We start from the raw sequence: 14,854 nt of genomic DNA on the forward strand, positions 1-14,854 counted from the left end.
AAATAGAGATGTAATTAATTGAAAGAAATTAGCCGGCAGTGGGTCCTGTTAATTTTTTTGCCTTGCAGCGGCGTCACTGTGCGCCCTGAACAAGAGGCACATCATTCTAATTTAGAAATAACCCTACCTTCTGTGGTATCCTTCTTCGACACGCACAAGAAGACGACCGATGGCCGTCATGAAAGAGCAGTGTAATGCAACACACAATATAGAGTTGTACGATTACGCACACAAGGCTGCCAAGATGAGTAGAAACAATTTTATTTTATTTTTAATGACAAATTAATTAAGCATGTAGTGCCTACGCGACGTTCATACATCGGCGAGCAGCACAGAGCAATACTCGCAGTTCTTTTTGTGAAATGCATAAGACTTCCCGCTGATATTCTGAGATCTCCTCTTGAGCCTGCGCACAAGGTGCTTGCGGCCAGTCACACTCTCGTACTTGCGAATGTTGTGCCTGAAAAAGAAGAGAAGAGGGCAGGGAGAAAGGTTCGCTTAGCGAGAAAAGGGACCTCACCGTATTTACATGGAAATAAATCGGCTGAAAATAAAGTCGAGTGCGCCCTTGTAACGCCTGTCTCTGCACGAATGCAAAACATGAGAAAAAGAAAGCAAAAGCTAAACCCTCTCTTTCAATTTGCAATTTAGGAAAACAAAAAAAAAAAGCACGTTCTGACCAATCGGAAAGGGGAGCAACCTATAGAGTCGAGTACGTAAGGTTGCACGGCGAATAGAGTTGGGCGCTTCATGGTTCATCTTATGAGCGGAACAAATAACATATGATAAACGCAGCGCCTACGAATTCCGCTCATGCTGAAGGAAACCTCGCGAGTGCGTGCTGACATCGCATTTGGTTAAGCCGCTTAATTTACGGAGTCGAAAGAAACGCGGTCGAACTGCATGCACGGAAAACTTAACTAGGTTCTTGTACGTGACAGCCGTCCAAGATATTTCGTATGCTGTTACTTGCCCAGAGCGACGAGTTCTATGAAGCGTTCGAAGTTACGTAACGCGATTAAAGCTTCCCTCCCCCCAATAAAAAATGGAAAAAAAGAAGAAAAGACAGAGCTACAGTAATTTCGAAACTATGTTATGCGTCGATTCGGGCTGTTTGCAAACCAGCTCTAAGTTGGTGAAACATGGTGACCTCCAGAATATCTCGCGATAGCAGGCAGTCATAAGAAAGGGAATTTTCGGAATACACCTGCGCCTTCAATTTTTTTATTTTTTTCCCTGAAAGTGTTCAAACTGGTTATACTTTAAAGTATCAGAATTCACGGCGACGAATGCCTCGCGGGAGGCTGTTGCTGCAAGTGTCATAGCTTTACGGTTTCTTTCTGATTGAAGGCCAAGGTTGCGCAATGCTGCAGAGAAAACGCGCGAACAGAAGACAGCGGATGCCATCAATTGGACCAGAGGCAACCTGCAGCCCGCTAGAGAAACTGCGCCGACTATATTCCGTTTAAAATTAGCGAAAAAAAAAAAAGAAGTAAGACTCCTGATTTCCATTTTTTTTTTCTTTCTGCGCGCAGTCATCGGATTTCGTTCCCATGGGAACACCTTCACACGAAGGGCGGGCGACGCACCTCAAGACGACGCCCGGCTGCGTCATCTGGATGCACATCTTGTAGGGCTTCTCGTAGAAGTCGAGATCGGTGACAAACTCGAGGTGCGTGTCGCCGGCCACGTTCAGCTGCACGTGGCTCGAGGCTGCGTCGCTGTTGAGCGACGCCGACGCCTGGACGACGGTCGCGCCGCTGCAGTGACCAGAGAAGGCACACCATGAGCCGACAGTGCCTCGTCTGAGCAGCAAGCAAAACGGCGCCGGAGAAAAGTAAAAGCTGCTACGGCGAAACAATATGCGGCCCGAATGGATTGCGTGCCTGCTCTTTCATAACCGTATGTGCCAGGTCTGGCATTGACTCCGGGACAAAAAATCCACGATGCTGCACTAGTTCAATCCATACAGGGGAAACATAGAGGGGTGTGTGCGGGACGGCAATACAGTGCTATCTGGTAGCACGTTTGAAGACCGCACTTATCTGCCCAGTGTGCGCCTAAAGGGGACGTTTTGAGAGAGTGAGTCACGCCATGTTCTGCTGGAACCGCCATTGCGTATGGCCGTGACGGCCAGGCAATGCAAATTTTAATATCTGGCGCGGTGGCTCAGTGACTGGCGTTTGCCTGCTAAGCCGAGCCGAAAGTCACGAGATCGAAACCTAGCCGCGGCGGCCGCGTTTCGATGGAGGCGAAACGCAAAGTACGCCTGTGTGTTGTTGCATGTTAGAAAACTCTAGGCAATTAATTCAGAGCACATAAACTATGGCGTACCTCATAGCCCACACGCAGATTCGGAACGTTAAATGTCACATACCTTGATACCTCAATTAATATACCGAACCAAACGGCCGCGCGAGTGAGTGAGTGAGTGAGTGAGTGAGTGAGTGAGTGAGTGAGTGAGTGAGTGAGTGAGTGAGTGAGTGAGTGAGTGAGTGAGTGAGTGAGTGAGTGAGTGAGTACACGCACGTGTTTAGGAAAGGCATTAAGGGTGCAGTAACTTACTCTCAGTGGACACCTTAGCCGTGCCGTGAGGGAAGGGATGAGGGAGGGAGCGAAAGCAAGCAGAAAGAAAGAGGCGCCGTAGTGAAGAGCTCCGCGGGTTCCGGATTAGCTTCGACTATCTGGGGGTTCTCTAATGTGCACTGACATCGCACAGCACACAGGTGTCTTCTGAATTTCGCCTCCGTCTAAATGCGGTCGCTGCGGCCGGGATAGCACGAACAAGCGGATCGTGAGCGTTCGAAAGACGCGAGGTCAAACACGTCAGACATTGAAACGCCGAGTGAACGTTGTTCACGAGTGATCGTTGAGAACGATTGAGTACTTTTTGTGATAATGTTATACGGCGTGCAAAAGTTCTGTGTTTACTTTTATCCCCATATCATGCGACTGATGAGCTGTTTCCGAGACGCCGCACCAAAATTCGCATATAAGTATACGCATATGCCTCTGGCAAGGTGCAGCATATATCACGTACCTCGTCCTGACCACAGAGTGCGAGTTCCTGTTCCACAGCGATATCTGTATGGAGCCGGTCATGTCCAGGGAGATGACCCCCTGAAGCTTGAGCTCCAATACCAGGCCGTTGAGCAGGGCCACGAATTGGTAGTGGTCCATCATGAGAAGGTTGCCCTGCAAGGCAGAGGGAGCGTCACTTTCAGCTTTGACGCCATCACAGTTCTGCTTCAACAACTGGGATTTTTTTTTGTACAAGCAAAAATGCAAGTTCAAAAAGTGCACACTGGCAGCTGCACCGTCGCCGCGCCCTGCTGCACGAAGGACGACTGGTAAAGGTCCGCTGCAAACCAGCTCCTAATCGCCTTCCCAGCAAGTAAAATATGGCATCGCGCGTAATAGTATAGACGCAAGGACCGGCGCAAACAAGGGCGAGTATGCCCCGTCCGGTGCTCTGCAAAACAACATTCCTGCCTCGGGATGCGAGTCACGTATGCGCCTTGGCCGCTCAGTCAGTCGGAATTAGCGCCGGTCGCCCACCACACGCGGAGCCGGCAGAGAGCCGTCACTTTGACGGGCGCTCACTAACACCGCCTCGCCGCTGCGCATTCCCCGCACATTTCTCAGCGCGGCTCGCCTTTCGCCGCATGCAGCGCGCCGTGGACGCGTTGGCCGAAAACAGTGGCGAGCCCGACCCGCTGGCTACGGTTTCCAGCGGGGCAAACGATCGATTCACGTGGGCAGTGATTTGCGCCCGGATATCGTCTCTCGCTCCCTCTTTCTTACATAACAAAGCAGGCGTTGCAGCATTCCATAGGGGTATACCTTGGCGCGAGTGGAATGCTCGAGCGAAAAACGACACCGGAGATGCGTAATTAAGGAGTCTGATTACCCATCTCTTTTGTTCAAGTGCACGGAGCGGGTAACCATGTGGCCCCCATTGGCGGGCGCGGGGCTATCAGCTAAAAAAAAAAAAAAATACTCTAGAGGGTGAAAGGCGAGAGCGACTTGCCAGCCGCGCAACGTTCTACTACTTATTTCCGTAAAAGGAGAAAAATGCGCACCGCAACCGCGCAACGCCCGCACCACCGTGGGGGGCCTTGGACCCTCTCGGCCTCACGGTCGCCTCGAACAAGTGCACCTGAAATTCGCCGCTTCCCTCAGTCCGCATTCGCTCCCAGCGGAAACATCTCTTCGGCGATGGGTGCACCAGCTCGGCCTAACCAACGCTTTTGTAAATCGAAGTTGGTGGCACTCTGCCTGCGCCAATCAATGCCGTGCCTCGTATCTGCGCTCAAAGTTGCCCCACACACTTGATCAGGTATCTGACCGATAAAGGGCGGATGTGAAGTGCTGCCGTAGGCTGACCGAAATAACCCTCCAAGATAAGAGAAGGCGCACCGGTGCACTGCGCGGCAAAGGCAATGCCGCTTCCGTCAGATAAAGGCGCAGTCGCGGCAGCTGGTTCGCGGGTTTGATCGTGGGGAGGGAGGGAAACACGTATGATCATTGGTTTCAGCGCACGGTTCCTTCGCACGCATCGCAGTTCGGCGGCAGCTGTAGCGTTCGCTGAGCGACCACAAAATGGCCGCAACTAAAGAAGAAAAGTGAGCTAATGGATGTTGGTTGAATGGCTCAGAGAGTATAAGGACGAGGAAAAGGGTTTTTGTTGAAACAGCATGGCGAGTGCAAGCGACAAACGCGGTAGCAGAGAGGACAAGCACGAGCACTAACTACCAACCGTTTTCATTCAGAGACGAGAGCGCATAAGTATCACGCGATACCAGGCAGATCAAGTCCTAGCTTATCGATTTTATTGCGCACAGCCTTGGCTGTGCGCTCTATATGCGCTCTCGTCTTTATATAAAAACATTTGGTAGTTGGTTGGTAGTTGGATGTGTTGGTACCAACACATCCTTTTAAAAAAGGGCTTTTGTGAAGTCCTTTAGTTCGTAGTTTGAGTTTTTCGAGCGCTAGGTACCCCGTTTAAGCCACTCGCAAAACCCCCAGCCGCATTGTCCTCGTTTCGAAGGGGCCGCAGTGCAAGAGCGCCGATTCAGCGACGTACGACTGGAAGAGAAAGCCGGTCTTGGGAAGGAGCACACCTATGCCGCTGCTGAGTACGTAATAAGAGGTGGCTGCGAGCAGGACACGCGAGTTGTTGGTGACACAACAGAGAAAAACGTTATATGCGCCAGCAATTGCGAGAGAGGCAGTCCTTCCTTCCTTCCTTCCTTCCTTCCTTCCTTCCTTCCTTCCTTCCTTCCTTCCTTCCTTCCTTCCTTCCTTCCTTCCTTCCTTCCTTCCTTCCTTCCTTCCTTCCTTCCTTCCTTCCTTACTTCCTTCCTTCCTTCCTTCCTTCCTTCCTTCCTTCCTTCCTTCCTTCCTTCCTTCTATTTATCTGCTTTGAATCCTGTTTTTTGTTCGAAGTGCAAAGGGGCCAAATTAAACTCTGTCAGCGACATCGGCCACAACACAAGTGGAGTACATTTTTTTTTTTAAATTCAGGATCTAGTTCTCGCGTCGCTAACAGTTCGAACATCCTAGCTTGCCACCGATCAATGCACACAGTTGAAAATGTAGATAAACCGAGGAACGCGAAACTCCAAAGTTTTAGCTGGAAAAAAAAAAACACAACCTCCACCCTCCCGTATTCGTGGAAGCCGGAAATCCTCAATGGGCACTGGAACTCCCTTGAACGTCCAGCGGACGTTCAGGATGTCTGCAGGACGTTCCAATGTCCATTGGGTCAGCTACAAAGCTACCGTGTGCCCACAACACAAATATACCCCCCCTATCCCAAGGCAGCTCCCTGGCCCCACCTGTAGCGCCGGCGTGGGCTCGCTGGCGGTGCCGGACCAGACGTGGCTCATGAGCTCCGAGGTGCCCACGAAGAAGACGTAGGGGCGCAGCTCGTAGCCCAGCAGGCTAAGGCGCATGCCAGCCGTGGCCTCCTCCTCCTCACCGCCGCCGCCTCCGGAATCGTCGCCGCCGGCTAGGCCGTCCAGGCCGCCCGCGAACAGGCCCACCTGCGGGACAGCGAATGTTCATGCAGAACTTGTTGGTTCATTATAGATGCGAAGAAATAACTGCGCGAACGTGACACGGAAAGACACACGCAAAGCACAGCGTTTGTGTGCGTCTTTGCCTCTTTGCCGTCTGTCTTGTTCGCGCGGTTCTTTCTCCGCAGCGAATGCTCCACCGATAAATGACGCGTTGCGGCCACTCGCCAAATAGCTTATACTGACCGCATGTCGGTTAATGGCTGCTGGCTTCTGCTAGCCACTTGCCCTTCCACGCTATCAAGTGCAAGGTGGTTTACCGCAACGGCGTGATAACGGCGTGATAGAGTCGATGCCACCGGTTGTATCTAACTATAGACGCGTTTGAGCAGCTGGAAGGACTGCACGCGTCCACGTAGAGCGCCACAATTCCGACAATAAAGCTCCGAGCCTGTTCTGGTAGCTTGTAAAGTGGCCCGAGCTTTTTTGAAAACCTTTGTACGCCAAGCCGCGCAGTCGCCGCAAGAACAAAAATTTAGAGGCAAAAAAATGTCATTTTTATTATAATCGCGCACTCTCGAACTAGACAAGGTTTCTATAAAAGCGAAGTGTGTTTAGCAGTGCTGTCCTTTTCTGAAGAACAGTCGCAAAAAGCACAAATAAAAAATAGGGAAGGGAGGCTTCTGGTACCACGGGAACTTTTCGCGAAGAGGTCGAAGGGCGCCGCCATATTCGACAGTGCGCTGAAGAAGACAGTTGATAACGCCCGCTCGTAGAACAGCAGATTTAAGTGTTGGGCTGCGAAGCTTCCGTACGCTCCTCACACAGCCAGACAGCCAGTTTCTTTGAGGGTCGTGAAAAGGTCTACGCGTACTCTGGAGCATGTATTCCTGCTACGGCGGCTCCATCAGTGCTCGTTTGCGAGGAACGGACCGCCGTCGGAGGGGCAGAGAGGGACGACGTCTGAGAGCTGGGCGGATCGATACAGATTCGCTTGCAAGCCACGGAGTGAGAAGACGAACTACAGTTGTAGAAGAAAGCCGGCAAGCGCCGTAACCTACGACCCGGATTTCGCGCTCCCGTTTCCACACTGAGCTGCAATTATTGTTTGGTTTGTGAGCACTGCAGATACAAAAGGAAAAAGAAAGGCGGAGGTGGGAAGAGGATGGCTGGCAACTGCTACCACAGATGAAGAAAAATTGAGAGAAAGAAAAAGAAAAAAAATGGCAGACGATCATACGAATTGAAGCGGCGAAACTGAGGCGGCTTTTGCTTTTCGCTTTACATTGGTCGTCTTCGTAATGCGCGTCTCTAAATTTGATTTAGCCGTCACTTTTTCGTTGCGCTGTTGCGAGCTTCTGATGGGTCGAAGCTTCTGGAGGGTAGAGCGGCGTGGGGTGGGCGGCGGGGGTTTCAAGCCTTTGCTCTCACACGCCGACGCCGGGGTTTTGCTCAATTGCACTGGTACTGCTGTCGCAGTAAAATGAAAACAAAGAAAACAAAACAAGCAGCCAAGCGCAGCAGTGAGCTTTGTGAGGCGAGATGAAACAGGAAGATGCCGGGCGCACGCGGTTCTGCGCCCTCCCAGTCATTTAATGGTGCGCCCGAATTGGAACCGCGCTGAAACAATAACGATGAGGAGTGGCGAGGCAAGCTTCCCGTAACTTTCAACCTGAAGCCACTTCTGTCTTCGCTGAAGTGCGTAAGAAAAAACTTGGGGGCCACCCTAAAAGAGCTAGATGTTGGGCTAGTTAGTTGGATTTGTGACAAATTATGCATATTTGTAGCGCAACCAGGACAGAAGTCTTTCTTTGTGTTTCTGTCCTGGTTGCGCTACAAACATGCATAATTTAACTATATTCGTAGAAAAAAAGGCGATAGCATTTCGAAGTTGGCCCATCCCAAAATATTCCAAGGGACCCCCCAAAATTTGGGAGCAGGCCCACCCCAATGAATGGATTAAGGTGGAATATTGAGGATTAGTGGGTGGAATAACGTGAATTAGCGGGGATTAGTGGGTGAATAAGGATGGAAGAGTGGTTGGGGTGAGTATAATTCCATACGGTAATACAATAAAAGGAAACTCAAACATTCTAGTCCTCAAATTTTGTGGTGCTGATGACGTCACGACCCTCTCACGACCCGTCACGACTGGCTTTCGTTACAGAGAAACTGAGTGGTTTCTGCAAGACGACAACATAAATGATGTCGCATTAGTAAGCGAAAAGTAAAGGGCAGGGACTCGGGACTTTTCGCTGTGAAAAGAACGACTAAGGTAGACTAGATAATAACGCTTACGGAGATCAGGTTTAGCCTTTCGTCAGGAGTTTCGAGATTGACGTCCAATGAGCTCTCTTTGAGTAGACCACCAGGAATGAGCTCCATGTTCACTGCATAGGTGGAGTTCAGGTCCTCTCCCTCTGCAAAACAAAAAAAAAAGGGATTGAGCCGCATTTAACGGTTGGAAACGCAAGCCTGTTACCCGCGTAGGTATGCTGATGGACTTACTGGTGAGGTACTTGGTGAACGTGGCAGACGACCCAGAGTGCGCCAGGTTGTAATAGTTTCCAAATGTACTGTTGCTAAGCACCTTTCCAGCAAACGACCTGCGTGTAAAAGGTCACATCAGTCCCAGCCTAGACCCGAGCAACCCAGCGACTGGGCAATACCAAGGCGAAACACAAGTCGGAGTCGATTTCTATTTAAAATAACGTATTGTGAGGGACATGCGGGGTTACCGCAAAACGCCAAGTTCCAATCCTCGCACCGATCGCAGCGAGCGACGGCCATCTGTAACCACCGCATGCTCCGAATGATGTCCGACACCCCCACAGTGGACCTGTGCGGGAGTCTGTGCAACCCGACCGTCGCTGGTCTCATCTGAAGTAGGCGAAACTGATACTTCCGTATTTCTTAGGGAGAGCGTTTCTCGATGGAACTTCAGATGAATGGGACGCGCTGCCAAACACTCAATCTTCAACGAATCTGCTGAATCGTTCGCCGTGTGCTTGAGAGAGCCAGAGCATCAATGCTGAAGCTGCAGATACGCAAGTGTGCATGCTTAAAAAACGTGTACCTTCTGAGCTTATAGGATATGGCCAGCACTTATTATGGCCTAGAAGTTTACGACCGGAGCACTGCCAGGCTGCAAGCAAGGCACTGCTGAAAAGTTTTGTGAATTTACGGCGCGTCCAACGGCTATGTGGCTATGTAAAATGCCAGCCGCGGTATAAGGTCGTCGCCGCAGTGCTTCTGCATGTCACACTGAGTATGGCTCTGGATGTATGGGGTCTAATACTTGGCTTTCCGCACTACTCGAATTAAATTAGTGAAAAATAAATCACGGAGGCGACGCGCGTGGTATCGACTGACGTGGTACGACAATCCGCTTCGTATGTACTACGTGGTCCTGGACGGTTCTCGAAGGGTTCTGCAGTGTTCCAAACACACCCGACACATTGGCAAAGCGATGCCTACCGGCGCGGCAAGAAGGGGAACAGCGCATGGGAGCCGTCCCGAGATAAGCCCCCCTCCCGCTCATCCCGAGCACGCATACCTGCCGCTGTCGGCGCGGTCGACCAGCTCGAAGAGCTTGCTGGCGACGAAGGTGGCCAGCTCGGGCGCCTCGACCCTGGGCAGCAGCTCCAACGTGCGCTCGATGTGCCGCACGCTGGTGCTAGAGAAGATGAGCTCGGCGGCGAGAGCGCGCGCCGTCGAGTCGTGGCGCCGGTCCACTTGGCCGTACACCTTCTGCAGAGCGTCCAGCACCTGCGGCCGCCCAGTGAAATGCTCCAGAGGCGCCAAACTGGCCCGTTGGAAACAACAGCTGCTTCATTTAAACCATCCTTATATGCACTGATTGTCGTCCATGGACCGTACAGACCACTGAACCACAGACCACAGACCACAGACCACAGACCACAACACCACGGAAAACGAAAACTATGGGCAACCAATTGGATGGATGTGAAGGAAATGCGTTAGCGTCCTTCTTTCACTCACCAATCTATTCCAATTCTGAATCTACTCGGTTCTGAGTCCATTGTCTTTCACTACCTAACCTATTGCAATTCTGATTTCATTCCAATTCCGACTACGCCGTTTGGAAGCCTGACGAAGCAATATGGCACAGCTGCCCACTCTAAAGGGCTTTTTTTGTATTACTGAATTCAGGTTGCTCTCTGCTTTCGAAAACAGCGTTTATATGACACAGCATTTCAGGCGAGTGCAATTTCTTCGACTGACTTTTCCCTTAGCAGCTCCTATGCCTTCAGTGATGAGGCACTCGTGCATTCATGTTCAAAGCGAATAATGTGCGAAACAGCGAAGCGCTAGCGGGGATGCTGTGGTGCGGCGCTGAAACTTACGGAGTTTTAGCTGCTGCTGTCAAAAGACGCAGCAGTGATCTCCACTACTGCGTACGCAGCACGAAGTCAGTATATTAACTGTATGATTGTCATGTTATACGCTGTGACGACAGCGAATGATCTAGAGCCGTATCTCAGTAGATGAGGGGCAAGAACTGTTTATGAGCCATGGCCTCTGACTGCGGGCATCAAAGCAGGGTTCGCTGAACCTGCCTGTGCCCTTCCGTGTCGCCTTAACTAGGAGGCCATGTACGCGCAAGCATTCTGAACGCTGCAACTCGAGTAGAGCGCGTCGCGGCGCTGAATCCTCCATCCCGCGCAGACCGAGGAGCCCTGTTATCGGCTAACGGCTATCGAATCCCTGTATCTGTGCGCTATACATTCGTATACCACCCACGGACAGACGCCAGCAGGGGATAAAATCACGTACCTGGTCGTTGAAGTGCTCGTTCCCGACCTGCTTGATGGCGCGCAGCGCGCTGAGGACGGCCTTCTTGCCTCCCTTGCGCACGGCGTAGAGCAGCGTGGGCAGGGTGGAGGGCTGCGCCGCATTCTGCAGACCGCGGAGGTGAATCTGCCAGCAGGCTTCCTCCTTGCACTGGCGCAGCTTGTCCTCGAGGAACTTGAGCGCCGCGCCCACCGCCTGCGCACGCACGCCTCGACGCTCAGCGCAGGCAAGAGCACATTCTAATAAAAGGCCCTTGACCGCTGCCCGATTTCCATCGTTTCCTCCTATATGCAACAGGTGTCTGCGCTTCAGGAATTTATAACCGGCCTCGAGAGGTGAGAAGTGAAGGCTCGAAATCCTGGACCGTCAAAGTGAAAGACAGGCGAACTCTCTGCTTCCGTATGGATATACCACTGACGGCGATGTAACTCGCAGAAACATTATTAAGGCATGGCGTTGGCCCCCAGCGTGAGCCAACATCATCCCAATGAAGCTTTCTTAAATACGCTGTTCCCAGTTCATCAAAGCACGAAACATAAGATGCGCGACAGTGAGAATTTACTGGAAGCCATGGCATCGAAAGACTTTGCGGCTGCCAAAAGGGGACCTAATGATACAGTCGTTAGACAGACGCAAGAGCATCGTCCGGCTGCGCTCGCGGCTGCCTGCTCTCTCTTCCCCGGCTCAGGGCACGTTGAATCATTGCGCGATACGGACGCAGGCTGTGACGTTCAGCTCTTGTAGACGCACAGCAACTCAGAAGGTGCGCACCTCGGTTTTTTCGCAGTCTCGGTGACCCCTGCAGTAAACGTTGATGAGGGCTCCGAGGGTTGCCACAGCAGACGCCTTGTTCTTCTGGTTGCGGATGTCCTTCTGGCAGACTCCCTGCGAGGACGCGGCGTCACTTGCGAACGCAACGCGTAAGGAAAATAAAGAGCGAGCGCGTGTTTTCCACAGTAAAATAAGTTTAACAACGCGGAAGAAGTGCTTCTTGCCAACGATACAAATTGTTTGCTGCAAATACACTATGTAGGCTACAAGCTGCTGCGCCGCAGTCCATAAGCAATGCGCTTACACAACGAGCACCTGAAGTACTACAGGCGCATGTAACGTACTATACCCGCCAGTAGCTGTGCTGTGTAGCTGTGTAGGAATGCAGCGTTTATACGGAATAAAAGTAGCCTGCAGTGCATTCCATAAACAATATCCGACGAACAAGTTTGCATCTAGAAAACATCTCGTTCGCGACTTGGGTCAACTTAATCAATAAGTCACTTCTCAAAGCGAGGCAGGCGACGAAAAGAATTGAAGGTGTCATGAACAGTGGGCAAGCACAGCGAGTGCAAAATAGCATCTCGACGCCTGCCGACTCACCAGTATCTCGGTTATGATGGCGGGACTCGGGTGGGACGCGGCCATCAGGCTCACGAGGAACCGCTCGGCGAGATCGTTCTCAGAGTTGAAGTTGAGGAACTTGAGCGCCGCCTTGACCGAAGCCACGGTCTGCGTCGCCGCCGCCAAGTCCAGCAGCTGAGGCCTGCCTCGGAGAAGAGGGGCAGCGAGACGCACAATGCATGCCACTCTCGAGAGACCAACAAAAACAGCGCGGTGCGCCCGCGAACTGACAGCGCCAAACGAACCGTTATTAGAGAGAGGATCCGACGTGCACAGGCTGGAACTTTATATTATACTATCATGTTCAACGAGCAGTGTATCATCATCACGAGCATCATAATCACCCCCACCACCCAGGCAATGTCTACCGAAGGACGAAGGCCACCCCAACTGATCGCCAATCAACCCTGTCCCGCATCACAGCTGCGGCCACCCTATTCCAGTAAACCTCTAGATATACCCGACCCACTTTCTGCCGCCAAAGGCTATCTTTTTCTTCACGTGGAATCCGATCTGTTATCCTAATAGGCCATCAGTTATGTGTTCTTCGCACTGCATGTACCGTTTCTTCCTCTCGATTTCGGCTAGTATATCAATGACTCGAGTTTGTTCTCTGATCCACGCTGCTTTGTGCCTCTTGCTCCCGTCACTTTCCCCTCCGTAGTTTGCTGCGTTATCCCCAGTTTAATTGGTTATCATCCTCGTTATTTCTTTCTCATAGTCCGGGTCAGCGATCACTACTTGGCCGATATGTATTCCCTTACAACTTCCAATATCTCCCATCCAACCGCAGCTGTTGAACCCTTCCCAGACTACGGAACATCACTCTCTCTTTCTTCATATTAATTTAAAGCCCACTGTTTTACTTCGCGCGTTTAGGTCTTCGAATGCGCTGACATTTCTGTCCCGAGTTACTTAGCAGAACCCGCCATCAAATCGCCAAATCGGAGGTTACTAAGCTGTTCTTCATCCGCTCCTATATTTACCTCTTCCTAGTCAAACTCTGTGAATGTCACTTGTAGGCTTTCAGCGAATAAAAGCAAAGAGATTGTGCACCTTTCCTGGCGCCCTTTCTGATTTTCGCCCACGAAGTCCTCTTGTGAATAAGGTCTCGCTGCGCAATCCCTGTATACATATTTTCCAGCAAATTTACAACACATTTCCCCTACAGCCTGGTACAAAATCGTCTTTATGGCGTCTCTTTAAAGCGTGGTAGCGTATCTCCCTACCACTGTTTCAGAACTGTTTAAATTAAGAAACTCGGCGCAGGGGTATACGTACGTGATGTTCTTGTTCTTGCTGCTCTTGAGAACCGCGTGCACTTCCTTCTCGGAGGCCTCCCGGAAGCTCTCCAACAGCCTCAGGAACGACACGGCGGACTTCAGCGTCGCCAGGTTCTTTGCGCGGAGATTCGATTCGAACAACTTGACGTTCTCGGCCAGCTGGGAATGGGCGGAAAGGAGCGCGCTCTGCTCAGCAGTCGGCTTGTCTTTTATTTTTTATTGCCAACAAAATGATACGCCATGTACATAAGAGCCGCCAGCCAACCCGTGACTGGCGTAGAAAAGCTAAAATTCTCTAATTGTCGTTCAGGCTTCAACGTACGGGAGCCGCTCAGGTGCCGGATCCTCAAGTATGATTATCTCAATGCATCTTGCATTTCCTTCTCTAAAATACTGTCTAACAGGCCGTGCATCGAGATCTGCGTGACGCATCGCCATCCTGCTCCTCCATATACACTATGCAACCCCAAAGCCATGACAAGGTCGTAAAGCACACCATCCTCGTTTTCAATCGGGAAGTATGTAATGCCGTGGGGGTGAAAGGAAAATCCTTCTTAAGAGTCCTTTGGAGGACATCTAAGAAAAAGAAAAAAAGAACCGCACCCCAGCTGTCCAAGAAAACATGCTCAATCGTTTCTTCCTTTTTTACACAGAAAGCAGTCGGCTCCCCATGGCACAAATAATCCCTTCTGCAGCCACGTTTTTATTGGAAAAGTACTGTTGCGCAAGCGAAAAAGAAAGGTCTTGGCTGCGGTTGAAATCGTAATCTTCTTAACCCTGTTTAAAATATCTTTCCCATGGATCTGCACAGCACATGGTCCAGTACAATGGTGGAAGGAAGCGTGACTCACAGTGATCTTTGTAAAGGGTTTTTTGAGTCATTTTACTGAGATCATCAGAAGAAAAGCGGGTATGCAGAAAATGGCAAGGCTCTACAACTTCCTTCAAGTATCCAAGAACAGCTCCTTGAATACGTAGCACACTCCTTGCCGCGCAAACATCGGGTCACATCAGACAACGTCGGTCAAAGGCGTGCAAAGCACACGCACTTGTTCGTACGCCTAAATGCTTCCTCACTTCTTCCTGGCGCTTCGTTTATGATTTGCTAAACCAAACCGCCTGAGCCTTCGAAGACGAGACACGATCGCACTAATTATGTTGGTTCCGCAAGCATGTACAATCTCAAAGGCTCATCTAAATCTTCGTATCGAGTCAGGAGAGCACTTTCTTTAGTTTCTTTCGTAACTCGTTGCGATTGTGGGAAGACTGTTCTCGCGCATTAGTGAGCAGTTATTGTGCAGTCAGTTACTAGACACTTCAGATTCGTATTTCTGGCTTGTT

The 14,854-nt window shown here is 51.0% G+C and overlaps 1 protein-coding gene across 2 annotated transcripts in view; it reads right to left on the reverse strand.

Annotated features, from left to right (window-relative positions):
• Positions 1–244: 244 nt before the first annotated feature.
• Mtp (microsomal triacylglycerol transfer protein) overlaps positions 245–14,854 on the reverse strand; it is a 45,687-nt gene continuing 31,077 nt past the window's right edge. For both annotated transcript variants that reach the window (XM_089581006.1, XM_089581007.1), the window contains 11 exons: positions 13,512–13,672; positions 12,210–12,372; positions 11,607–11,720; positions 10,818–11,030; positions 9,577–9,788; positions 8,529–8,626; positions 8,319–8,440; positions 5,841–6,047; positions 3,041–3,195; positions 1,590–1,760; positions 245–460 (listed from right to left, as the gene is read on the reverse strand). In XM_089581006.1, coding sequence (XP_089437132.1) covers positions 313–460; positions 1,590–1,760; positions 3,041–3,195; positions 5,841–6,047; positions 8,319–8,440; positions 8,529–8,626; positions 9,577–9,788; positions 10,818–11,030; positions 11,607–11,720; positions 12,210–12,372; positions 13,512–13,672 — 1,764 coding nt within the window. In that variant the 3' untranslated portion in view covers positions 245–312. The remainder of the gene's footprint in view (positions 461–1,589; positions 1,761–3,040; positions 3,196–5,840; positions 6,048–8,318; positions 8,441–8,528; positions 8,627–9,576; positions 9,789–10,817; positions 11,031–11,606; positions 11,721–12,209; positions 12,373–13,511; positions 13,673–14,854) is intronic.

This window comes from Amblyomma mixtum, chromosome 3 (genome assembly GCF_055824585.1).
Source record: "Amblyomma mixtum isolate Tamu chromosome 3, ASM5582458v1, whole genome shotgun sequence".
NCBI lineage: Eukaryota > Metazoa > Arthropoda > Arachnida > Ixodida > Ixodidae > Amblyomma > Amblyomma mixtum.